General features: G+C 46.2%; 1 protein-coding gene across 2 annotated transcripts in view; it reads right to left on the minus strand.

The window, feature by feature from the left end:
- Window positions 1-303: 303 nt before the first annotated feature.
- Slc30a10 (solute carrier family 30 member 10) overlaps window positions 304-25,692 on the minus strand; it is a 31,561-nt gene continuing 6,172 nt past the window's right edge. Inside the window, exons 1-4 of one of the 2 annotated variants that reach the window (XM_027418741.2) lie at window positions 9,776-10,391; window positions 9,023-9,100; window positions 2,073-2,312; window positions 304-791 (exon numbers count right to left, since the gene is read on the minus strand). In XM_027418741.2, the coding sequence (XP_027274542.1) occupies window positions 304-791; window positions 2,073-2,312; window positions 9,023-9,100; window positions 9,776-10,391 (1,422 nt within the window). Of the gene's footprint in view, window positions 792-2,072; window positions 2,313-9,022; window positions 9,101-9,775; window positions 10,392-25,692 lie in introns of those variants that run through there. The other variant, XM_035445660.1, reaches the window with a different exon arrangement.

Raw genomic sequence — 25,692 nt, forward strand, 5'->3', positions numbered from 1 at the left:
TTCAGTTCCCCAGCACCACAGGACAGGCAAGACTGACTCTGAGTCCTGTGTCAGAGTTACTGAGTCCCAGCCTTCAACATCCCTGAAAACCCACGTTCACACTAAAACTGTCACAGGGAAGTATGAGGCGCCCGGGGTAATGGGAAGGGGTGACACGCCACGTGAAAATCAGTAGCTTGTTCCACTCACATCCCAAACGTCTGACCCCTACCGACGGCGAGCACACCCACAAAGCTTTTTCCACAAGCAGAGCCGGTGACCCAAAGCACCTGTCCAGACAGTCTGATTTTGTGTGGGAACCCACTAAAAATGAGTACTGTTTTCACAGTGCTGTCCCTCTTGAGTCTTACTAAGAGTCTGTCCCTGCTCCCTCGGACAGCCATCCAAAGACACATCAATGGCCACTTCCTGAGCATCCCTTGTGCTTCGGTAAGTCTCCAGAGAGGGCCCACCGTTGTGCTCGGCACAGCCATTGATGAGAGCCAGCGGCAGTGTCCCCGGGGGACAGCACAGCTTCTTAGTGCAGCTCTGGGAGATGCAGGGGGCACTGCAGGTCAGCAGGAAGTCCTTCTGTTCCAGGGCTTCCTTCAGGTCCACCGCTTCAAACTGGATGGTCACGTTGTGGATTCCAGCATGATGGAAGATCTCTCGGATTTTCCTGCTGGCATCCTGGTACCCCGTGTCCTTCTGGTACTGGATGTGCAGGGTAGCGATGGTCTTCCCACTTATCAGTTCCCAGATGTGCACTTCGTGCACACTGCTGATTCCAGGCACGCTAGAGAGCTTGCTCACTACAACAGACAGGAGCAGACAACAGTGAGCGCTGGAATGGAAGCTTGGAACCACGAGCGGGGACTGCGTGCGTAATCACACCCACCAAGGCTGGGCGTTTACCACAGCCAACAAGAAGAGCTGCCCCTCAAGAGTCCATTTTCCCATAATCACCCTTCCCTCTGGTTTCCTACACCACACAGTGTTAACCTATAAGTAACTCAAGAGCCCGAGGCAAAAAGATTGCAAGTTCAAGACCAGTCCCAGGAAGTTCTAAAGTAGCCTGGGCTACATGTGCTCAGTCTGTTCCAAGCTAGCCTGGTCTGCATAGCAAGTTCCATGTTGGTCATGACAACATAGGGAGACCCTATCTCAGATAGATAGATAGATAGATAGATAGATAGATAGATAGATAGATGGATGGATGGATAGATAGATGGATGGATAGATAATAGATGATACATAGATTATAGATAGATAGATAGATAGATAGATTACAGATAGATGGGTGATAAACAACTGATAAATGGTAAGTAGATATGTAGATGATACAGACACAAATAGATGATTGATAAAGATATGTAGATCAAAGATAGCTGGGTGATTGACAGATCAATAGATGAATAGCTAGACAATAGAGATAGGTAGGTGGATGATAGATAGGCAGACAGGCAGACAAACAGACAGATGGGCTAGTTTAGTGGCATGATGAAAAGCACTTACCAGAATGCTACTTCTAGGGATCTATTCAAAGACTCGGAAACTTTTAGCCTCTGAAGCATGTAACTGAGGTGAGCATCTGACTTCGATCTGAGCAAAGCAAACGAGAAGGCTCCACTCTTCTGAGAGGGGCCCTTAAACAACCTTTTTACAGTGTGACATGCTACCAAGTAATGTCCTGGTTCAGACATGTCAACTAACCAGATCATCTTCTTAAGGGGAAAAGGGTATAAAGGTGTATATTAAAAAGGGTAAAAAAAAAAAAAAAAAAAAAAAAAAAAAAAAAGTCTAGGTCTCTTTGTTATGTGGGCAAATGGTCCAGTGGTGCGTTTTGCCCAAGATTGAGAATCATGCCACAAAGGACCTTTAGTTCTTGGAGCTGTAAATTATTATCCTAATCTGCAAGCCTCATGAAGCATGCCACGCCTCCACCACATGGAGATACAGGAGAACACACCAATCACATGAAGCACGCCTCCACCACATGGAGATGTAGGGAGCTTCCCAACACACTGACCAAACAATGTTTCAATCATAACCATAGAGTGTCTGTGGTCCCCATTTGTACACAGCCCACTTACTCAGCTCTTCCATGTCAACTCCCTTGGGAACCATCTGCAGCAGGATGACAGCAGTCTCCTTGATCAGTGGGAAAGCAGATGACAAAATAATGATGACCATGACAACAGTCAAACTGGGGTCAATGTAGCATTGCCAGTTACACGGGTCTTCTCGTCTCAGGGGGTGAACATAGAATATGATGGCTGTGACGACCACAATCACGGACCCCAAGGCATCTCCCATCACATGCAAAAGAACACCTGCCAGGAAGGAAGGCAGATCAGTAAATCCCAGAGCCATGTGCTGGAGCCACGTGGTGATCCATGGTCCGAGCTCACGAGCGTTCCCTGCTGCTTTCTGTTGGAGCACTGGATAGGTCAGAGTTTTTTAAAACAAGCTCAGTGTTGATGCACACTATGATCTCAGCATTTGGGAGGCTGAGGCAGGAGGATAGCCTAACCTACATAGGGAGACCATCTTAAAATAAACAAAATAACAATAGCAACTACTCAGAAGACAAAATTACATTGCCACAGCCGTGGGATGGCTCAAGCAACTGAAGACACTTGCTACCTGGGGTAGGTTCCCTCTGTCCTCTACCTTCCATATGCTCTCCCTCTCTCTCTCTCTCTCTCTCTCTCTCTCTCTCTCTCTCTCTCTCTTTTTCTCTCTCTCTCCCTCCCCCCTCTCTCTCTCACACACAGATGTAATAAAAATGATTTTTAAAGGTAAATGATATAATTACATTTTAATTTCAATTTTTTAATTAAAAAGGAAGAAAAAGTTAAACAAAAAACAAATCTCAGGCTAGCCACCCAGGAAGAGGAACAGCCTCGGAAGAATCTGGGTTAGCTGTCACCTTCTGGGCCACATCCCTATCCCTCACAACCATCAAGACATGACAAGAAACAGAGCTGAGCAAACGATGTACTATATTCTTTCAGACAAGCCTCTGGATATTAAATTCCTTTAAACTTTCATTTCACTCTGTATTAGAGAAAAGGTCTCACTGTGTAGCCAAGGCTGGCCCCAAACCCCTAATCTTCCAGCTTTGGCGTCCCTGTGCTGGGACTGTGCCACCATGCCTGGTTTCAAAGTTTGTGTCTTTATTAGACTCCATGAGTCAGGTGTGGGGTGGGGCTCCCCTTCTTTGTCCCTTATGAACTCATCGTGATGGAGGTCCCATCACCTTTTATTGCTATTTTCATGGTGGCAGTGTCAGGGGATGGAGCCCAGCATCTGACCAATGGCAGGCAAGCATCCTGTCCTTGGATACAGTTTCAGACAGAAGAAGAACTGTTCTTTTGGGTCTCTGGCTTCCCTCAATCCCAGTCTACTCCTGCTTGTTAGGATAAATCTTTCCGCCAAAAGCCTCAGGGGCCTACTGCCACATGGGCAGTCTCTGCCAGCAGCCTGAGTTCTGCTCGCTTCGTTAAGGCCCCAGATAAAACACAGAGATTTATTAGGTACAAATGCTGCTTAGCCAATGACTAGGATTTCTCATCTGCTAGCTCAATCTTAATTATCATAAATCTATATATTTTATAAGACTTATCTTATTGGACGCCTTCCATTGGCATCCTCCCTTGCCAGAGGATCACATCGTGAATCTGGAGGAAGAGTGGAGGGGGAAAAGGACCACTTCCTGCTTGTCCTTGCTTAAATATAAGTCTCCTTGCTATGTCACTTCCTGCCTGGATCACCACTTTTCTACATTTCCCAGAATCCTCTTTGACTCCTAGTCCCGTCAAACTTGTTGCCTCATTGGCCAAACAGTATTTTATTAAACAATCAATAAGATAAACATACACAGAAGTACATTCCCCATCATCTCTTTTCTGTCTAAATAAAAAGAAGGATAACTTATCTTTTATAATAACTGAAGCAAACTATAACCATAACTATCTGTCTTCAACTCTATCAAAGACCACAGAAGGATAATATATACATTCCCCATCACCTCCTTTTCCTGGGAACACTAGTCTACTTCTTACTGGCCTTTTGCTATCTCCATGGCACTTAGTTTTAGAAGGTCTGGAGAGCAGAGATGCTGTTGAAGTTCCCCCTGAATAAAAAGCCATTTGTCACAATCACATAACATTAAAACTCTACGTGTAAGGGTTAAAGCTGTGGCTTCTAAAGGTCTCAGTCAATTCATTGCAGAAAATACGAAATCTTCAGCAAAGAGGATCTGGGCTGTAGATGTACATTAAGTTAGAATTTAGTAAATTCAGTGAAAACCTGGCCAGAGGGGTTAAAAATGTAGACACCAAGTATTTGCATTCCTGAAAGGACACCAGAATCTTGCTCCTGGAAATCAGAGGAGGAGGAGAAGGAGGAGGAAGAAGAGGAGGAAGAGGAGGAGGAGGAGGAGGATGAGGAGGAGGAGGAGGAGGAGGAGGAGGAAGAGGAAGAAGAAGAAGAAGAAGAAGAAGAAGAAGAAGAAGAAGAAGAAGAAGAAGAAGAAGAAGAAGTTAGAAAGAGTCTCAACCTCACATGGGTCCTGTCTTGATCTGAGAAAGGGGTATCATTCACATGACCCAGCACACCCCACAGAATCACACCAATCAGGAGCTTTAAATCACCAGGTTGACATTAAGGACCCCTGTCAAAAAACCATGGCGATGGTTCAGACATACAGGCACTTGCTGCCAAGCCAGATGGCTGAAGTTAGATCCCCAAGCCCCAGGGAGTAGAAAGTAGAGTCCTCATTCCTGCAAGTTGTCCTCTGACCCCTACACATGTATGTATGTACATTCATACAATGTATTTACTGTACATGCAATAAATAAATAAATAAATATGATTTAAAAAAAATTATCTGTGCCTGGGCATGATGGCAGGTACCTACAACCCGGCTACCCAAAAGGCTGAGGCTGAAGGATGGAAAATTCAGGGTCAGCCTGGGCTACATGGGGATTTCCAGGCTAGCCTGGGCTACAAAGAAGCTTCTGGGGCGCATATTAAGACCCGGTCTGAGAAAAACAAAAATTAAAAAAACTATGAAACTGCCCAGGCCATAAAGGCAGAGTATCCAAAAGGCCACCCAGCATCTGATACTTTACAGAAGCAGTGGGGTGACACTCCAGCAGGACAATGTTGGAGGTAGGAGGTGTGCCAGGCCAAACAGTGCTGCTGGACAGGGTATTTGGCCCTAAAAGAGTGTGTGGTGGGACACACTTTTAATTCCAGCAATTTGGAAGCAGAGGCAGAAAGATAATCTGTGAGTTATCCAGGCCAGCCAGGACTATATAATAAGACCCAGTGTAAAACAAGAGTGTTGAACTTCGGCTATGTATGCTTAGAAATGCAGAGAGTAAAACCAGTCAGCAAAGTCACCGAGAGAACCGCCAAGCTTGAGCATATATGGATGGGGTCTCTGGTCAGGGTGCATGAACTTTCAGAGCTCATGGTGTGATTAAAATACACCCAGTACTCCCACCATCCACCACCGCCAGCAGCAGCAGCAGCAGCAGTCAGTTCTCATGGGAAGGAAAGAGCTAAACTTGAAAAAAACAGTCTCTTAGAAGACATAGGAACAGCAAAACATACAGCGCAGGAATGAACCATACGTCAAACAGTGCTAATGGAAACCAGAGTAAAAGGGAGAGGCAGGAGGAGGGGAGCCTCGCCCCCAGAGTGCAGCTGAGATTCCCTCTCCACTCTACAAAGGGGTAAATTGAGGCACTGAATGGCTAAGTGATTTGCCCGGGGTCACACAGCCATCAAATCCAAGTGGGTGTTTGAACAAGATGGCCCTGGTGATTTGAACACATTTAGAAGTTGTCAAAGGACTGCTCTAGAAGAAAATATGTAGTTAGGAGGGTCTGCTTGGCCACCCCAGCTATCCAAAAGGTTCACTCAGTAGAACTGATAATAATTCCAATTGCTAACTTCTTGCTCATGGAGATCGAATGGTCAGACCTGGAAGGTGTTTGAATTGAGCTGCTCACACTTCCTGGCCTCTGAGTGACACTCTTGTTAAATGGCATTGTCCCCTTGCCTTTTACTGAGTGGTTACATAAAGCAACAGGACACCAATTCGATATATACATAAGACAGTCCCACTGTCTAGCATTCTATCCCCATCCTCGCCAGCCCCTGTTCCCAGCCACAGGAGAAAAATTCAGAACATTCCCAAGAGTTGCCCTACTCTTGACAGGAGCCAAGGAAACCTTTGCTTTCTTGGCGACAGCACCAAATGTTACTGTTCAAACAGGAAAACCTACTGTCTCCTTCTCATTCTTTTTGTTGTTGTTCTTATTCTCAATATTTATTTATTATATATACAGTGTTCTGCCTGCATACATGCTTACAAGCCAGAAGAAGGCATCAGATCTCATTATAGATGGTTAAGAGCCATCATGTGGTTGCTGGGAATTGAACTCAGGACCTCTGGAAGAACAGGCAGTGCTCTTAACCTCTGAGCCATCTCTCCAGCCCTCCTTCTCATTCTTAATGCCACTATCTCATTAAGTCTAATTGGGGTCATGCCCTCACTTAGAGGCAGACAGTGGAGCTCAAAGACACATGCCTGAAGGGAAAGTCAGAGCAACAGCTCGGGCCTGTAATCCAAGCACCCAGGAGTTTAAGGAGAATCCTGGCTAGCTAAGGCCAACCTGGACTACAGAGTATGAATCTGAGTGTTAGAGGAAGATGGATGCCTCTGGAAGTATGGATAGAGGGCTGTTGCATCCTGTCCTACATAGGCTCCAGGCCCCACCCCAGGGTTCCCACGTTTGGCCACTAAGAATCCCACACAACACTGGCTCTCACACTTCTGGTTCCCACAGTCTACACTAAAAGTTTGTTTTGCATCCCAACATACATGGAGATACAAGTTGAAGCAGGAAAATGAACCGATATATCTCTCTTTTCTGTTCTGTTTCATTCCATCCTAATGATGACTAAACTCTGCTAAGCAGAATTTAGGACCCAAACCATCATGAACTTCAGCGGAAAAGAAAGCTGTGGATGGGGTGAAGATTGCAAGTGTAGAGTGTGTGTCACAGTTTCCTGGCAGGATGGGAGGGAAAACTTTCATTTCAACTGAAAAAACTGAACATATTGGGGGATTGTTCTGATTTGTTTGGGGGAATTTTGTTTTGTTCCTTTCTTTTCCTTTTTCTGTTTTGACACAGGGGCTCGGTATATGGTCCAGGCTTGTCTCCAATTCACACTTCTCCTCCCTTAGCCTCTGGAGTGCTGAGGCAACTGTTCTGAACCAGGAAGCCAAGCTCCATGTGCTATTCTGATACATGAACATACTATGCAATAGTAGGTCAAATATCTAGTCTCCTGAACCTTTCTTTCTTTTCCTTTTATTTATGAAAAAAAAAAGGTACTCAGAGCCTTTCCCCCTAGCTGTGTTGAAACATACAACAGTACTGGCTGCTGTCAGAGTTGCCCACTGAGTGAAGGCACACAGGCTTAGGTAGTGGGCCAACTTGGGTTTTTTCCACCCTTAGCAAAATCACAGTCATCACCAAGCATAGTGGTAAATATGCTGTAATTCCAGCAGTGAGGGACCTAAGAAAGGAGGAATGCCACAAGTTCAAGGACCACCTGTACTACATACTGAGTACAGCCCAGCCATGGCTATATATAAAAAAAAAGGACCCTGTCTCAAACACAAGCAAATCATAGCTAGGTAAAATAAGCTGTAGTGGGGCTTTGGATATGGATCCATGGTACAATGTGTGTTTAGCATGTACAAGGCCCTGGGTTGCATGCCCAGCATTACACACACACACACACACACACACACACACACACACACACACACACTCTTTTTAAATAAATAGAATGCACTGTATGTCAGTAATACTCATGAAAGTAGCAAAGCAAGTATAGCAGCAATGTGACACTCATGTGTGGAGATCAGCTCAGACCAACCTGGCCCTGAGTTATAGAACTCATGAGAACATGATAATGATGTGTGGCAATCAGGAGAACATGATACATATGTAGATATGAGAACATGGCACATATGTGAAGATCATGAGAACATGACACTTATATGTGGACATCAGGAGACATGACACCATATGTGGACATCAGGAGACATGACACCATATGTGCACATCAGGAGACATGACACCATATGTGGACATCAGGAGACATGACACCATATGTGGACATCAGGAGACATGACACTGATGTGTAGGGAACAGAAGAACTCATACATGTGTGAATTTGAAGAGACCATGACACATATGTAGAGGCCAGGGGAACATGCTATTGCTATGTGGGAATCAGGAAAACATGGCATTCACATGTGGAGATCAAGAGAACATTTTGCTGATAATGTGGAGGTCCAGAGAACACGACTGATACTTGGACATCAGGAGAACACGTCATATATATGGAATGAGAATAACATGACTCGTGGAAGTCAGAGGAACATGGCATTGATATGTGTGGATCAGGAGAACATGATACATATGTGACTATGAGGAGAACATGATACATATGTGACTATGAGGAGAACATGATACATATGTGACTATGAGGAGAACATGATACATATGTGACTATGAGGAGAACATGATACATATGTGACTATGGGGAGAACATGATATATACATATGGAGCTCAGGAACACATTTCACTGATAATGTGGAAATCAGGAGAATGTAACACTCTTGTTTGGGGTTCAGTGGAACACACCACTCATATGTGGAACTCAGGAGAACATGACACATACGTGTAACTCAGAAAAACATGGCACTGATCTGTGAACAGGCAGCAGTAGCATGGCTTAATTAGAGCAAAGATAAATCATTAGCAACTAGTTTTTCCCTCAGAATCAATGCAATGATTAGGCAAGAGAAAGGGTCATAGTCTGCAGGCGACTGACCTACTTTCCAACACACGGTTGCCTTACAGAAAGCTGGACAGAAGTCACTGCTGCAGCACAGCCCCATTAGCTATGGGAAAGGGTTCGAAGCTAGCCCAAAGACAATCCTACCTCTGATATTCAGTGCTTCAGACTTTTTCTCTTTTTTCGTAGTCTCTTCTGGTTCATTCTGGGTGTTCAGGGAATCACCTGCATTCAAAGAAGAAACCTTGTGTTGTGTATAAGTTCTACAAACAAAAAGAACCAATGAACTCAAAATGCAGTTTTGTTATTTTCAATTTCTCTTAGCATACGGGAGTCCCCGCCTCTCCCACACTCAACCCATACAGGTGCCTTTCAACCCAGGGTAAGCCCGCGGTCCGCCCTTGGATTTCACAGACACTTTTCAAGTTTTAAACGGGACAAGTATAAGCCTACACGTATGCCCCAAACCCACAATACCCAAGGGGCAGAAGGGAGCCCTGACATTGATATGTCAAGGCAGAAAACAAATCCAGCAGGGAAGGGGAGGAATGGGGAGTGTTCTCTATTGCCCAATAGTAAGAATCGATTTCCAAGATCAATACTGCCACAAGGAGAGGGGAGAGGATAAGGGCTGCAGGGTCAAGGAGGAAAGGAGAGAGGGAGAAACGGGGGAAGAGAAGAAAGAAGGCAGAGAAGGAAGAAAGAACAGAAGGCGGGAGGGGAGGAAGGAAAGTTAAATTAGAAGAGGGGCAGAACAAGCTGCGAAGAGGATTTTAACAGTCAGGAAACAAAAGGCAAAGGAGGGAGTGGATGAGTGAATGGGACCAGATGCCTGGGGAAAAGGGAGGATGGAAGGAGGACAAAGTGGTCCCAGCCCAGAAGGATGCAACCGAAAGGCACCTGCTACATTCGAGAACACGGTCCCGCCCTCCTGCAGCTTTCTTCCGGCCGAGGCCCCCCGGAGAGTCACTGCTGTGTCTGAGCCGGGGGCTGCGGCTGCCACAGACCCTTGCGGATTCTCCAAAGCGCCACAAGGGCCCCCCTGGTGCTGCGGCTGCGGAGGGCGGGTCCGCCGCCCCCTCGCGCATCCCGCGAAGCAGGCGCCGCAGTCCTGGAAGATGAGCAGCCCCACTATGTTGACCGCCAGGCCCAGGGTGCCCACGATGAGCACCAGCTCGGGATCGTCGATGCGCTCGGGCCGCGCCAGGCGCAGCACGGCCTCCACGAAGATGGTGAAGCAGAGCGCGGTGAGGAAGACGGCGTTGCTGAGCGCTCCCACCACCTCGGCCCGAGCGTAGCCGTAGGTGGCGCCCGAGCCGCGGGAGCCGCGCCGCGCGATGTAGCCGGAGCCCAGGCCCACGCACAGCGAGATCAGGTCGGACAGCATGTTGAAGGAGTCCGAGAGCAGCGCGATGGAGTTGCCCAGGTACCCCGACACCAGCTCGGCCACGAAGAAGGCCACGGTGAGCACTAGCATGAACAGCAGCCGGCACGTCTTGCCCGAGTAGCGGCCCATCTCTGCAGCCCGCCCGCCGCGCCCCGCAACAGGTGGGGGGTCTGGAGCCCACCGCCCGCCGCAGGCCCGCCCTGCCCCACCGGGGCCTTTTGTACAGCCAGCTCGCGCCCGCACGGCCAGAGTCTGCGGGAGTGGCCCCGGTATCGCAAAGGCCACCTCCCGGGGCCCCTGCCCCTCCTCTCTCGCCGCCCAAGCCTGACTTGGCAGGTGGCCACCGGCCTGTGTCTCCTTCTAGGACTGGGTTGGAGAGGAGAGCTGCCGGGAGGAGGAGGGGCGCATCGGGATGCCAATCTCCTTGGATCCCCACCTCCACCCTCACAGAGAGGCGGGATGCACCCGCTGGTCCCCTCTCCTCCAGCTCCCCCACCCCACCCCGGGCCACTACAGATCTGTGACCGCCGCTGATAAGGACCGGGGCTGCAGTGGGAGTGATCGCTGCACACCCGTGCCTACGTGCCCAGACGCGAGTCGCAGGGCAGATTCCATATGGGCTGGTGGGGTCAGCTGCCCTTAAAGGCGTTTCCTGCTCTTCCCTCGGTTAAAATGGTATCTCACTCTTCACGTAACCCCCCATTCCTGAGCCCACCGTCAAAGCCCTTTATCCTCTCCTCCTCTTCTCAAAGAGCGCGGATCCTTACTGTTACTCCCTCACGGCACAGTACCCCCACCTCCTCTGGGGGTAGGGTGGGGGTGGGGGGGTCTCCGTGATGATCTTTCCATAGAGGAGCAAAAGGCGGGCAGCCCAGGGCACATGGCTGCCACACCGGTGTGCACACAAGCGCGGAACGCTGCCGCAGCACCCCAAAGCCCGGATACTTTGTGCTAGCTACAAGGCCATGGAAGAAGCCAGTCTCCTTTCATAATGTGCTGCAGAGAATTTCTACTGACCCCGTAGATGACCCGATACTCCTAGTTCAATTGATTGACCCAAATCGTTTCTTCCAAACAGGCCCGCTTCCAGATGACGGTCACTCAAAGGGAACATGTCCAGATACCCCGCACAGCAGCCCTTTCAGAAAGGGTATTGGGTCACTTCAGTGGGGTGTGGATGGGGGGGGGGGGCTGTGCTCACTTTTCTTTTATGAAGGGTCTGAAGGCAAAACAGAGTAACGGCTCTCCTTGTCTCCCCATGAGCTTTCACCACCCGCTCGGGGGATTCAGCTGTTTGGAGCTTGAAAACGAATACAGTGCCTCCCACAAACACAGAGCCCCCCCCCCCCCAATCAAGTCATAGTAGTGCAGGCCTTTTCCTCTCAACCGCTCCAGAGGATTAGCTTGAGACTGGAATCCATTAGCAAAACATTTAAGAAATAATTCCGATTAAATTTGTGGCTATGGCTGGCAAGTGGAGGTCAGAGGGCAATTTTGGGGAGTGGATCTCTCCTCCCACGTGGTAGCGAGTCTCTGGGATTGAACTCAGAGCATCAGGCTCGGTGCCAAACCCTTTGATCTGCTGAACCATCTTTCCAACACCTCCCTGCTGTGTTTAACCGGGGCTGCCAGCCCCACTTGTCTTCATCTTAAAAAATGCTTCCATGTTTTCCATAACCTCTGAAGGTTCCTTTCATTGCTGTTCAAATATCCCCGATTTGAAGGTCCTACCTCACTACTAGATAAACCCCAAATGCAAGGAGCTTATTAATACTCCCTTTTCAGACAGGCAGATGGCTCAAGCCTGTAATCCCAACATTTGGTAGGGGGAGGGAGGTGGACTGCTGGGACAGGTCAACCTGGCCTACACAGAGCGTGAACTTGTCTTTGAATAACTAAATAAATACCTCCAGGAGAAATAGCGCCACACTGAGAACTTGAGGAAATTCTCTAAATAAATAAACAAAAAGTTATCGATTATGTAGAAGAAATAAGAAGGTATAAAACAATGACATTTTTAAGCTATAGAGGACTGGACAAGTCCCTTAATCATCGGAGCCTGTTTTCATTACTGTAAACTGGGACTAAACAAATTAGTGTGTAAATATAGCCGATATCTAGTATACAGTAAGCACTCAATAAATGCTATGATTATAATTGGTAGTGTGACTAGCTGTAGTGCAGTACACATGTTATAAAATTCACCATTGGTCAATAGATAAAATGCTAACATATACCAGGGATGTGTCCAAGTACTCTTCCCAGTATATAACTTACATTGTCTTCAAATTATGAAACCTCTAAAATATTTGACATATGACAGCAAGAGTGGGACTTGAAAATATAATAGCTCAGTGGTAGAACACTTGGATAGCACTTGCAAGGCCCTGGGTTCAAACCCCAGCACTGAAAAAAAAAAAAAAAAAAGGCCCCACAAGCAGTGGGGCCTTTTATAACTCACCCAGCAGGGCTAAAGTGTTCCTGGCTAATTGTATTTCTTGTTCATTCACAGCTGGAAAAAACCCAGAAATCAGCAGAAACATATCACTCCCGCCTCCTGGTTAGTCATTCTCCTAGGCAAAGGCAGATAAGAATTGTGTCACGGGCCCTGGAGCAATACATTAAGAAAAGCCAGAGGCTGAGGACCAGGAGATGTCTGTGGTGTCTGATGTCCCTGTCCTCAGTCAGTTCCTGACCATAAGGAGAGGGTAAGTGTTCAGATACTGCTAGTAAAATGCACTGTAGAAAAGTGAGGGGCGTATGTGGCACTGTGTGTTTGTGTGTGTGTGTGTGTGTGTGTGTGTGTGTGTACATGTCATGTTTGCTAGGTGTGTGTGCACATGTACACTCATGTGGTAAGACTGACTTCCACTTTTGGGGGGCGGGTGAGGGAGGGGCGAGAGCAGAGTCCCTCAGTGAACCCAATACTCCCTGGCTGGCTGGCAGGGAGCTGCGGAGATCCTCCTGTCTCCATCCCCCGCCCCCGCTGAGACCATCCAGTGTTCAGGATGTGCCTCACCTTCACATAGTTGCTGGGGACTGAACTCCGGTCCTCACCTTGCACAGCAAGCACATGGCTGACTGGGTCATCTCCCTCCCCAGCCCCGGAAAATGCTGTGGCTGACTTACATTATATGCCCTATCTAAGTTACTTGACAGACACGGGCTGTCTTACAGTGTATGTTTCAACAGCTTTTTGTTTATTGAACTCTTATTTGTAGCCCTGGACCAAGTACTTTATAGGTATTGTCTCATTCCAGCTTCTAGTACCCTCGTGCAGTATTTTGAACATATTAAATAATGTTTTTATTACAAAAGGCTCTGTTTTGATTCTGAAGACTTTGGAACCTGGAGTTTTTAGGCCACCAAGCCAAGATCACGCAGCCTGTAAATGACAGGTGTGAGTTCTAACCTAGGCACAGAATATCCAAAGCTTATTTTCTTCACTTATACCAGACTGATCTTTTTTAATCCTTTTGTCTAAAAAATTAGCATTTTATTTGTTTTTGCTTTGATATAGGGTTTTGCTGTATAACCCAGGCTGGCTTCAGACTCAGTCTGCCTATCTTTGCTTCCCAGTACTGGGTTTATAAAATCCCTTTTTGATGACCCAAAACTTGATGCTTTGCAGTTCATAAGTTTGGCGATTATTATATTCAAAATTCTTTCTTTGTGGCATTATGATTTTATATATCCATTTTTAAATGTGACTTTAAAAGTAATTAAGGCATCTAGTAAGATGCCTCAGCAGGTAAAGGGACTTGGCACCCAGCCTGATGACCTGAGTTCAATCCTGGAGACCTACATGGTGGAAGGAGAGAACTGACTCCCACAAATTGTCCTCTGACCTCCACCTGAGCACCATGGCCTACACCCATGTGTACATACACACACACACACACAGAGGGAGGGGGAGAGAGAGAGAGAGAGGCAATACACACAAATAAATAAATCAATCATGGTCCTTGAAGTTAGATTCACTTGGAACTAAATCTGAGCTCTACTATTTGCTACAAGTCATGTGACCTGGGCAGGGTCCTCTATCTTCTCCTTCCTCATTGGGGTTACAGTTGTAACAGCGTCTAACTCATGGGGCTGACATGAGACTCACATAAGGGAATGGAAATCCATAAGGAAGGTTCACCTCTAAGTGAGTGTTCATGGGCAACCCCTCCCCTGAGTTTGGTAATCCAACATGGAGGAGGTGGGTATTTCCTCTCACCAAAGACTCAGAGCTTTAGCTTGTCTGATGCATTTTAGGGGGCAGAGAGGCCAGGCTATCGGGGATCCTCTGTTAAGAGCACTGTATCTGTGGTCTATGGTGACGTACAGAGAAACTTCAAATATTTTCTTTTTTCTTTCAATATTTCAGCATCATCTAAGAAGTGGAGAAAGTTATATAAGCATTAAGTAAACCATTTCAGGGCTGGTAGGATGGCTCAGCAGGTAAAGGTCCTTCACAAACAAGCAAGAGTGCTAAATTGAGTTCAACCTTCCAAACAAACCTAGAGAGAAACAATTCCAACAAGTTGTCCTCTGACATGCATGCTGTGCCCCCATACCCACAAATAATAACTTAAAAACGAATAAGATGGTTCAAAATCCCTGTAACTATAGGAAACAATTCATCAGAATGACAATACTTCCACAGATACTGGGGCCCATGTTAGTCACTAACTTGCTCTTTAGACCAGGCTGGCCTTGAACTCGGAGATCTGCCTGCCTCTGCCTCCCAAGTACTGGGATTAAAGGCCTGTGCTACTACCACCTGGCTAGATTTTTTTCTTGGGTGGTGGGGTGGTTGGAATACAGGACTGCTGTGCATATCCCTGGCTGACCTGATTTTTTGTTTTTTTGTTTAGGCATAGATTTGTACAGAGCACCAGGATGATGAAGGGTTTTCCTCAAAGTATTTCAGAAAACACTAAATGTGAGAGATTCTTGAGCTGACATGGTGACTCAGTTTTCATGACAGAAGTGTGAGATGCGAACAAGGATAAAGCCAGGGAGCAGTCAGTCAGCACCGCTTTGAACAGGCCACTGATGCAGCTGAAATGGTCCTTTTGGCCCGTCTTCACTGGAGAGCAGAGCATCTACCTGGGATTCACTCATGATTACCAGCACTGGCTTTGGACTGGAGGCCTCATCCTTCTGCCAGGTAACAAGGGCAGCCCCAGAAAGCCACTACAGTGGTGATATTGCTTGTTAACTTGCGAGGATCCAGAATCACTTAGGAAACACTTGTTCATATGAGGAAGTATCTAGACTGGGTCAGTTGAGGTAGAAAGTTAGGCACCGCCATTCCACTGTCTGGGGTCCTGGGCTGCTTCAAAAGGAGAAAGTGGTTTGAGTCCCAGCACCAAATTCTCTCTGATTCCTGACTGTGGGCTCCGAGCCCAGCTGCCTTACCTCCTGCCACATGGCCTCTTTACCACAACGCCAAAACCAACCCTTCCTTCCCTAAGGTGCTTCGGTCGGGTATAGTTCACAGCAGAGAAGAGTCACTAACAGTCACTGTCATGCCAAATGCTACCAAGGCCTGTGGAGGTGTGGGCATGGTGAGGCGGAAAGGGAGGAGAGCATTAGAGCCCAAACCAGGAAGTTAGAAAACACCTTCTTCCCATTCAGAGGTCAACACTACTCACTGATGTCATGTGATGTGTACTGGGAAGTGCGGTTCAGCTATGAGGCTACTTCTAATTCAAACGAAGGAGAATCTTCAAACTTAAAGAGAAAGGTAGAAAATGCTGTAGAATATTCCTGCACTCTGTGTGAATGTTGCTGTGATTGGTTTATTAAGGAAGCTGGCTGGCCAATAGCTAAACAGAGTAAGGTTAGGCGGGAGAGCCAAACTGAGGATGCTGGGAAGGAGAGGGCGGAGGCTGGACTATCAGAGAGAAGCAAGATGGGCATGTCGTACTGAGAAAAAGCACCAAGTCATATGACAAAGCACAGATAAGAAATATGAGTTAATTTAAATGTGAGAATTAGCTGGTAACAAGCTATTGGCCAAGCATTTATAATTACTATTAAGCCTCTATGTGGTTACTTGGGAGTGGCTTGTGGGACAGAAACTTGTGCCTACAAAATGCCACTTTGGTGCTCATTCTAAACCTCTCAATAGTTTCAAGGACAAGTAAAATTCTATATTGTGTCATAGTTTACAAAAAGATTTCATTTGTTATTTGAAGCCATCAGAAATAACTCATACCATCAGCTTTCTTCGACTGATGGACTTCCCTGAAACTTTAGACTACACAAAAATGAAAATGGCCATTTGCCCAAGAAATTATGAGAAATAACTGTTCAAGTAATCCCTGTTAGCTGAGTGTGGTGGTGAATGCTTGTATACCCCAGCATTTGCGAGGCAAAGACAGAAGGGTCATGAGTTCCAGGTCAGCCTATGCCACATAGTGAGTCTCACACCATCCTAGGCGACAGGTCAGCCTATGCCACATAGTGAGTCTCACACCATCCTAGGCGACACAGGGAAACCCTGTCTCAAAAACTTTACTTAATTAAAACCTCCTGACAGTGCCTTCATGTACCAAATGAACTAACTTTGTACATCCAGGCTGGGGCGGCACAAGGACACAGGCTACAGAGGCATGAAGATCTCAGAGCCAGTCCCAACTGTCAGATGTGAGCCAGCATGCCATTTCTGTTCCCATTTATAATCTAGACATGGGGCATCCCTCTCTTCCATGGGGAATCAAGTAAAATGACAAAAGCTACGGGGAGCCCCCCCCCACTCCCGACTCACCGTCAACCTCCCCAGAGCTTGACTTCCACTAAGCAGCATCGTAGAATCTATTTGAGAGGTATTTAGAACATTACATTTTTCATAAAAGTCATCTATCTCCCCTTGGTCCAATTAACCTAATTAGTTTAATTGGCTTATAACTAATTAGCTACAAATTTCAACATATTTAAAAGGCCAGGAAATGTAATTCAATGGCATAGTGACCTGAGAAACAGCCTATTGGCTGTCCAACCATCCCTCACATGGAATCAAGGCCCTACACTGCATTTCCTAGAACTTCCTTTTCAGACTCGCCTGCTCACAAGACCTGAGCTCTTAGAGAGAGACAATAGCTGAAGCAAGATGTGCCCAGGGTATCGGGGTGGGGCGTCTGGGAGTGAGAAGATGAGGTTATTCTCCAACACACTCAGGTCAAGACAGAATATGAGGGGTGTCTAGAGTCCAAAGAAGCCTGTGGGGATAGAGATGATGGAGAGACAGAAACAGGGCTGCCAGGTAGGTCCAAAGTAAGGGTAGGCCACAGGCCACATAGTAGTTTTGACAGGTCATAGTAGCTCACTGACTGAGACTGTTTTTGTTATTAGCTTCAGTCTTGGGTACAAAGGAAACAAAAGAGTAAGTCCATTTGCTCTCTTTGCTCCTCCAGAAACATCCAACAAATTGAACGGGAGGGAGAGATAGCTTCCCTGGATCTACAGAAATGCAAATAAGAAAAGGAAGTGTGGCCATATCTGAAAACTCTTCAGAGGTAATTAGATCAGGCCAGCCTGGGGACTGGCAACCAAAACAATCTTTCAGAGACAGGAAGGCAAGATGTGGGAGAGCAATCTGGACTGCAATCCATCCTGTCCCCTGTAAGAGGGAACCAGATTCCAGAAGCCATTAACAGCCTAAAGGTGTGAGTGCTGTCTAAAATAAATACTGTTGGGGTGTGACTCCAGTATCCGTGCCTGGCCCCTCACTGTGTTGGGTAGTTGTGTGTGTAGAAGGCAGCCCATTTGTTCCTTTAGTTCGAAGATCTTCCAGCCAGGGGGTTGAAGTTTAATTGATTGAGTTTAATCTATGGAATCAGCATCCCAGGGTCATTTAGGATGATAAGATCCTGGACTTTCAGGATTCATTGTGCAGAACATGTTTTGAAGATGCCTCCTAGCCAGGCGTTGTGCCTTTAATCCCAGCCTTCAGGAAGCAGAGGCAGGCAGATCTCTGTGAGTTCGAGGCCAGCCTGGTCTACAGAGCGAGTTCCAGGACAGCCTCCAAAACAATACAGAGAAACCCTGTCTCCAAAACCAAAACCAAAACCAAAACAAAACAAGAAAGAAAAAAAGAAGGAAGATGCCTCCTCTCCATCTGTTCTTCTGCACAGTGACTTTGATGCCCACATCCAGATGTGGGGGCGATGGGCTTGACACTCCTTCCATCTCATCACCACAGTCTTGGATTTGAAAAGACAGTGATGCTTCAACTTAGACTGTCCAAAAATTGTGCTGGGAATCCCATGCCACCTCCAGCCATGTCCCGAAGCTGCTCTAGCATGAGGAAGCCACACAGACAGGCCATCTGTAGGCTGTGTGGCCAACAATCCTGAGCATCAAGACCAACCAGACCATGTGCCAGATATAAGTGACTGCAGCCTCCAGCCATAAAGTGTCCTTACTCCACCAGGCCAACCCCAGCTTCTGAGTCGTCCTAGGTGAGACCTCAGACACTGTAAGTACAGGCGGGCTGCTCACACGGTACTCTTCCCAAACCCCAAACTGCGGATTCCTTGGGTGTAAATATGAGGTGTTTTGTTAGAGAGTAACAGGGAGAGCCATGTGGCCACTACACACCAGTATCTGTGGAACGTGAAAATATTTAAGCAAAGCCCTGGGAAACTAGCATAAAACATTTATGGTATAGCAAACAAAACAAGAAAGATGGGACTATCAGGACCTGTACAGGGAATATTGGTTGGGATCAAGGCATGGCAGTGATTGTTTGAATCATACCTAAGGGTAGAGATTAGGTTGAACTAAAAAATGCCTTTTGAGCAAGAATATCCAGCTCAAGGGAGAAAACTGACAAGACTTGTTTGGACAGCAGTTGCTTTTGGCAGACCCATAAGACATTGACTTCATTCCTCTCCCTGTGATTAGAAAACAACAACAACAAAAAAATCTATGTTTGAAAACAAACGTCTGACCCAGAAAAGAACAAAGAAGAGGAAGACAGACCAATAAGAGCACCAGCCTTCCATATGGTGGAGCGGGAAGGGGGCCAAGTGTAGAGCTTAATTAAACCATCAGGCCACTAGCACCCAGCCGAGCCTTTGGGAGAGCACAGATCAGAGCACTGGAGGAGGCCGGTCTCCAGCCTCAGAGCCGACACGCAATGGGGAGACAGCCTTGAGAAGCAGAGAACACTTCCGAGCTTCGAAAGTCCCAGACAACTTCCGCTCTTGAAGAGATGATGAGCCTAATGCTGAAACAAACTTTAGGGAGTCACTTCCTGAGGAAGCAGAAACACAGGACCCGCTGGTTGTGAAGGAGGCTAATGAAGTTACCAGAGTGGGCCACAAACAGGGGTACAAGGATGATGGGGGTGCCCTACTGGATGCTGTGAATATGTTTATTGGCTGATGAGTAAACCTGTTTCAGCCAATGGACAGGTAGGATGTAGCCAGGCAGGAAGTATAGGTGGGGCAACCAGATTAGGAGAATGCTGGGGAGAGGAATGAGGAGAGGAGTCTCAAGAGAGACGCCATGTAGCTACCAGAAAGTTAGGGAACCCCGGCATTCTCTGGTAAGCCAAGACTATGTGGAGAAACATAAGTTATAGAAATGGGTTAATAATTAAGGGAGAGCTAGCCAATAAGAAGCCTGAGCCACCAGCCAGACAGTTTATAATTAATATAAGCCTCAGTGTAATAGCTGCAGGACCAGGCGGGACAGAAACTTCTGTCTACACAAAGTCGAAAAGATACTTAGTGTTTTCTCTCCTTCATTTCTTCCTTTTTTCCTTCCTTCTCTTGTTTCTCTCCCTCCTCCCCTTCCTCTTCCCTTCCCGTCTTCCTAACTTTCCTCCTCCCCTTCTTCCCCCTCTCTTCCTCTCTCGTCCCCATCCTTCCCTTTACCCCTCTCCCCTCACTGTATAGAAAAGTTCCACAAGTCTGAAGCCCGGACACCATTGCTAAACCCTGCAGTTCCACAGAGGATTTAAGCTTCACTCCCCAGGAAGGATCCGAGTCACATAGGGGGACGTCTGTATACATCACCCTGTGCTAACAGAGCTGCTAGAACTGACTGCTATGCAGGCCTGGACCTTGACCAGTTCTGGCACACATGAAACACAAGAAAACAAGCTACCTAGAGGGGGGAAAATATAGTAACACAATAAACATCAGAATCAGGTCTACAACTTGGAGAGAACAGCAGAGCCAGAGAGAGTCCTTTCCTCACACTGCTTAAGTGTGTGTGTGTGTGTGTGTGTGTGTGTGTGTGTGTATGTGTGTGTATGTGTGTGTATGTGTGTGTGTATGTGTGTGTGTGTGTGTGTGTATGTGTGTGTATGTGTGTGTATGTGTGTGTATGTGTGTGTGTGTATGTGTGTGTGTATGTGTGTGTGTGTGTGTGTGTGTATGTGTGTGTATGTGTGTGTGTGTATGTGTGTGTGTATGTGTGTGTATGTGTGTATGTGTGTGTGTATGTGTGTGTGTGTGTATGTGTGTGTGTGTGTGTGTATGTGTGTGTGTGTGTGTGTGTATGTGTGTGTGTGTATGTGTGTATGTGTGTATATGTGTGTATGTGTGTGTATGTGTGTATATGTGTGTGTGTGTGTGTGTGTGTGTGTGCCTGCCCATGCCTGTGTGTGATGTGCACATGTGCAGGTGTGTGGCTCACACTGCCTGTGTGTAATGGAGGCCAGAGGAAGACGACATTTTCCTGACCAGTCACACTCATCCTCACTCCTTTGAGACAAGGTTTCTCTGACTCTGGGGCCAGGTGGTGCTCCTTCCTCTGCCCAGTGGGCTACAGGTGCTGAGGCAGCCTTGCCTGACCTTCCTGTGTGGGTGTTGGGGAGTCCAAGGTCTTCTTACTTGAGCATCTCGTTCTTACCTGCTGAATGGTCTCCCCAGGTCTGACATTGCCAAGTTCTAAAATGATGGTTGTCAGCAGTCATGAGCATCTGGCTTGCAGGAGATGCTGAGGTGTGGGAACTAAATTTACCTTTAATAAATGTCTCCCTTTAGGTCATTTTCAACTTTCTGACTTCTTAAAACATGTGGTGGGAAATTCTAAAAAAAATAATAAAAATAATAATAATAAAGACTGACGCTGGGAGCTGGTGAGATGGTTCAGTAGTTAAGAACACTGGCTGCTCTTGCAAGTGTTTCATCCCCAGCAACCACATGGTGGCTCACAACCATTCATAACTCTGTTCAATGGGATCCAATGCCCTCTTCCTGGCTCCGAGGGCACCAGGCAGGCACACAATGCAGACGAACATGCAGACAAAACACCCACATACAAATAAAAGTAATCAAAAATTTAAAAGCCAAAATCAAAGTGAACGTGGAAGTCTAGAATGGTAAACTGAGGCTGGAGTCTGACTTCAAGATACCCGTATCAGTCCGACAAACACCTCATCCCTTGGTTTTAGCAGACACATGATTGCATGCAGCTAAAAAGATTTGGAGAGCTGCACCAAGGATCCTCTTATGAAGCTGGATCCCTCAGTGGAAAATTCAAACTCAACAATTAAATACAGAGAATCCCACTGCTCCGAAGGGCACAGCAAGGAGAGTGTATATATTAGCTGGAGTTGTGAGCAGAGAGAAAAACAGCTGCATGGAAGCTGAAGGTAACATGGGAGTGTGGACAAATGATAACGACAGGAAATGTCAGGCTAATGGTGTTTAAATGTACCCAAGCTAGTTTTACACCAAAGCATCTCTGGGTTCTTGATTCTTTGTTTTTTTATTTTTTTTAGTTTTCTGAGGCAGGGCCTCCCTATGTAGCCCTAGGTGTCTTGGAATTCACTGTGAGACCAGGCTGCCTCTGCCTTCCAAGTGCTGGGGATAAATGTGTGTGCCACCACACCTGTGTTTGGAAATGTACCTGTGTAGGGCTGGAGAGACGGCTCAGCGGTTAAGAGGATAGGCTGCTCTTCCATGGGACCAAGTGGCTACTCGCAGCTGTCTGTAACTCCAGTCCCAGGGGATCTAATATTAGCCCTCCCCCTTCTGGCCTCTGTGGGCACCAGACAGGCAGGTGATACAGATATACACACACAGGCAAAACTCATATACCATTTTTAAAAATCAAGTAAAAATGTGCAAAATCTTTTAAAAATATGCTTATATCCTGTACTTCAGAACGAAGCTTCAGGAAACAATTCATTAAACATTGATTCACGATGGAAAAGTGCACAGCACACAAACCGTCTGGGGTGGCACACACCTAGAGCTCTAACTCTCAGGAAGCATGAAAAGGAAGGGGTAAGGTTCAAGGCCAGCCTGGGTTACACAGGCGAACTCTGCCTCAAAAACAGAAAGTCGGGAAACAAGACACCTAGAGAGAGACGGCAAACACAGTAACAGCACGACCGGATATGCGGGAACCGCAGGTGCTGAGAGTGCAGGAACCAGCTAGAAAATATAGATGCCATTGGAAAGGGGAAATCTTGCATGTGTGAAGTCATGGGTTTGATCCCCAAAATAAAAAAATAAAAAAATAAAAAAGAGGAAAATATGAAGAAGATGAATAAATAAACAGTTAAAATTAAAACTTCTCCCAGCCAGGTGTTAGTGTTGAGGTCTCAGTGAGGGGGCTGGACTCCTGCCTCTGCCAACTCACAGGAGCCTAGGGACAAACCTTGGACTTCTGCCACCCACTGGCAACAAGCAGCAAGGCTTCCGGTTGGTCACCAGCCTCTCAGGGAAGATGAGGCAGAATGTCACAATGCCTAAATGTCCAGAACCCAACAGAAAATCTTTCTTCCTACTAAAAACTGGGAAAAATGCAACTTGAATGTACAAGACACTAAATCTGAGGTGGTAAACATGTTGGAATTACCTGGTAAGTAGTCAATCATAACTGTTTTTTGGCTGTTAATTATGAACATACTTGAAACAAATAATAACAACAACAACAACAACAACAACAACAACAACAATAATAATAATAATAATAATAATAAAAACCTCCCAGCAAGAAATAGAGAATATAAAAAGAAGTGGAGGCCAAGGAGACCGGCTCTCCTAAAAGCACAAGGACTGGTGTTTCGTCGTAGATCTCATGTGAAAAGTAAGGTATGCTGGCACACTTGGAATCCCAATGCTGGGGAGGTAGTCTAGACTATTTGAAGAACTCCAGGCCAGTGAGAGACCTTGTCTCAAAAACACAAGATGAAAAGAGCCTGAAGAACTGCACTGGAGGTTGACCTCTGGCCTCCATACTCAAACACACACATGTACCTGAACACGGGTATACACGCACAACATAAACACAAATTTTAAAAAATGAAGCAGAAACATTAACAATAAAAATATAAGGAACCAAATAACAACTCAATAGATGGCCTCAACAGCAGAAAGGAGAATTCAGAGTGAGGAATCACTGAATTTGAAGACAAAATAATAGAATATACTCTTTCTTTTTCCTCTCTCTCTCTCTCTCTCTCTCTCTCACTCTCTCTCTCTCTCTCTCTCTGTCTTCCTCCCTCCCTCCCTCCCTCTCTCCCCCCGCCCTGGCTGTACTGGAACTGTCTCTGGCCTCAAACTCACAGAGATTCATCTGCTGGGATTACAGGTGTGTGCCACCATGCCTCGCTGAAAGTACCCTATCTTCGAATTAGAAAACAGAAATAGAAGTGGGGGGGAAGGGAGAAGGGAGGAAAAAATGAAGGGAGGGAAGAGAAGGCAGGAGAGGAAGGGGAACAAAGAACAGAGCATGGGGATGAAAAAGTAAAATAAGAATGCTCTTAGGTTCACCCACACTGGACGCTCACGGCAATTTAGACAGGTGCATAGTAACACCTAAGGCAGGACTGCATACCAAGATGTCCTCAAAAGTACAGCAGAAAACTCAAGACCAGAACCCTGAAAACATTCAAGGAAAGCAAAAAAAGAGAGAGAAAAATTAGAAGACCAAAGTAAAGTTGAAAAATATCAGTCATGAGCCCTGCCTTCCAACAACTGCATTAAATATAAGTGGTTTATACACAACAAAAATGAGCTCAGTAGCCGAAAAGCACTACACGGATGTTCACACAAAGGACACCAGCCGCTGATGTCCGCACAGCTTAGATGGATCTAGGGAGCGTTGTCGTGGAAGAGAAATGCCACTTTCAAAGGCTACATGGGATACCCAGCATATCAACACCAAGATGGAGGGTGGATGAATGATTTCCAGGGCCCAGAGGGGGGGTGAGGGTAGGCGTGGTGGGTGTGGCTGCAGAACAGCAGCAGAAGGGCTGTCTGGGGGCTGTAACAGTCCTAGATCTGAATTTGGGTGATAGTTACAGATCTACATGTGATATGGTCACAAACTGTACAAATGTTGGTTTCCTGATTTTGATTTTGTTAATGTTACTGCTTTCACTGGCGCCAAACAGATGAACTGAAGTGTCTGAAGTCTCTTGGTATTGTCTTCATAATTTTTTAATCTTGAAAAAATAATAGTTTTTGCTTATTCTTTGAAATTTTTATACACACACGAAATGTATTTTGACCATACATATCCCAACTTATGTCACTTGAAAAAAAAAACCAAAAAACTATCGAGTCCAACTTATGCTGTGCTTATGCGCAGCGTCTGGAACTATGAACCTTAAGTCCTTTCGATCTAAAGCTAATGGGCACGTTAATAAGAATCAAGAAGAAGAGAAGGGAGACACAACAGATTTATCTGAAGATCTACCAAGACAGCCACATGGGTCACACTGTATCCTGCTTTTTAAAAGACACACTGAGCCACCCAGGCTATTCTCAAACTCTAGGCTGAAATGACACTCTATCTCAACCTTCTGAACAGCTGAGATGACAGATGTGTGTGCTCCTGTGCCAAGTGTACAGGAACATTTATTTTAAGCTGTTAAAGATCACTATATATATATATATATATATATATATATATATATGTATATATATATATATGAAAGTTATTATATATGCATATATACATCCAGTAGGACAGCTCAGTAGGTAAGGCACTTGCTGCCAAGCCAGGTGATCTGAGTTTGTCTCCTGGTTCTCCATGGTAGAAGGAAAACACTCCTGCATATGCCTGCAGTCCCAATGGCTTAGAAGATTGAGTGGATTGAGGCCAGCCCGGGGAAACATAGGAAGACACATTTCAAAATAATTTAGTCATAAGGATGGTGGTAAAAATAACACTGAGAGGAAGCCCAACACTCAGAAGATCTCTTTGGGAAATAATGTGCCACAAACTTACTATGGTTTCACGAAATACAAACACCAGATTCTAAAAACAGAGTTGTAATAAGATTCACAATGGTCAAGCATCCTCTTTGACACCGAACCTGGCAACCACAGGGGGTCCAGACACTTGTATCCCAGCTCTGGGGCTGTGCTCCTCTGCTTCACCCTAGTAGGAATGCCCCTCCCCTCACCCCATCAGCATTCCCAAGTGGATGCAAGGGAGGCGATGGCTCTGCCTTGATCAA

The sequence above is a fragment of the Cricetulus griseus genome, chromosome 5 (genome assembly GCF_003668045.3).
Source record: "Cricetulus griseus strain 17A/GY chromosome 5, alternate assembly CriGri-PICRH-1.0, whole genome shotgun sequence".
Classification (NCBI taxonomy): domain Eukaryota; kingdom Metazoa; phylum Chordata; class Mammalia; order Rodentia; family Cricetidae; genus Cricetulus; species Cricetulus griseus.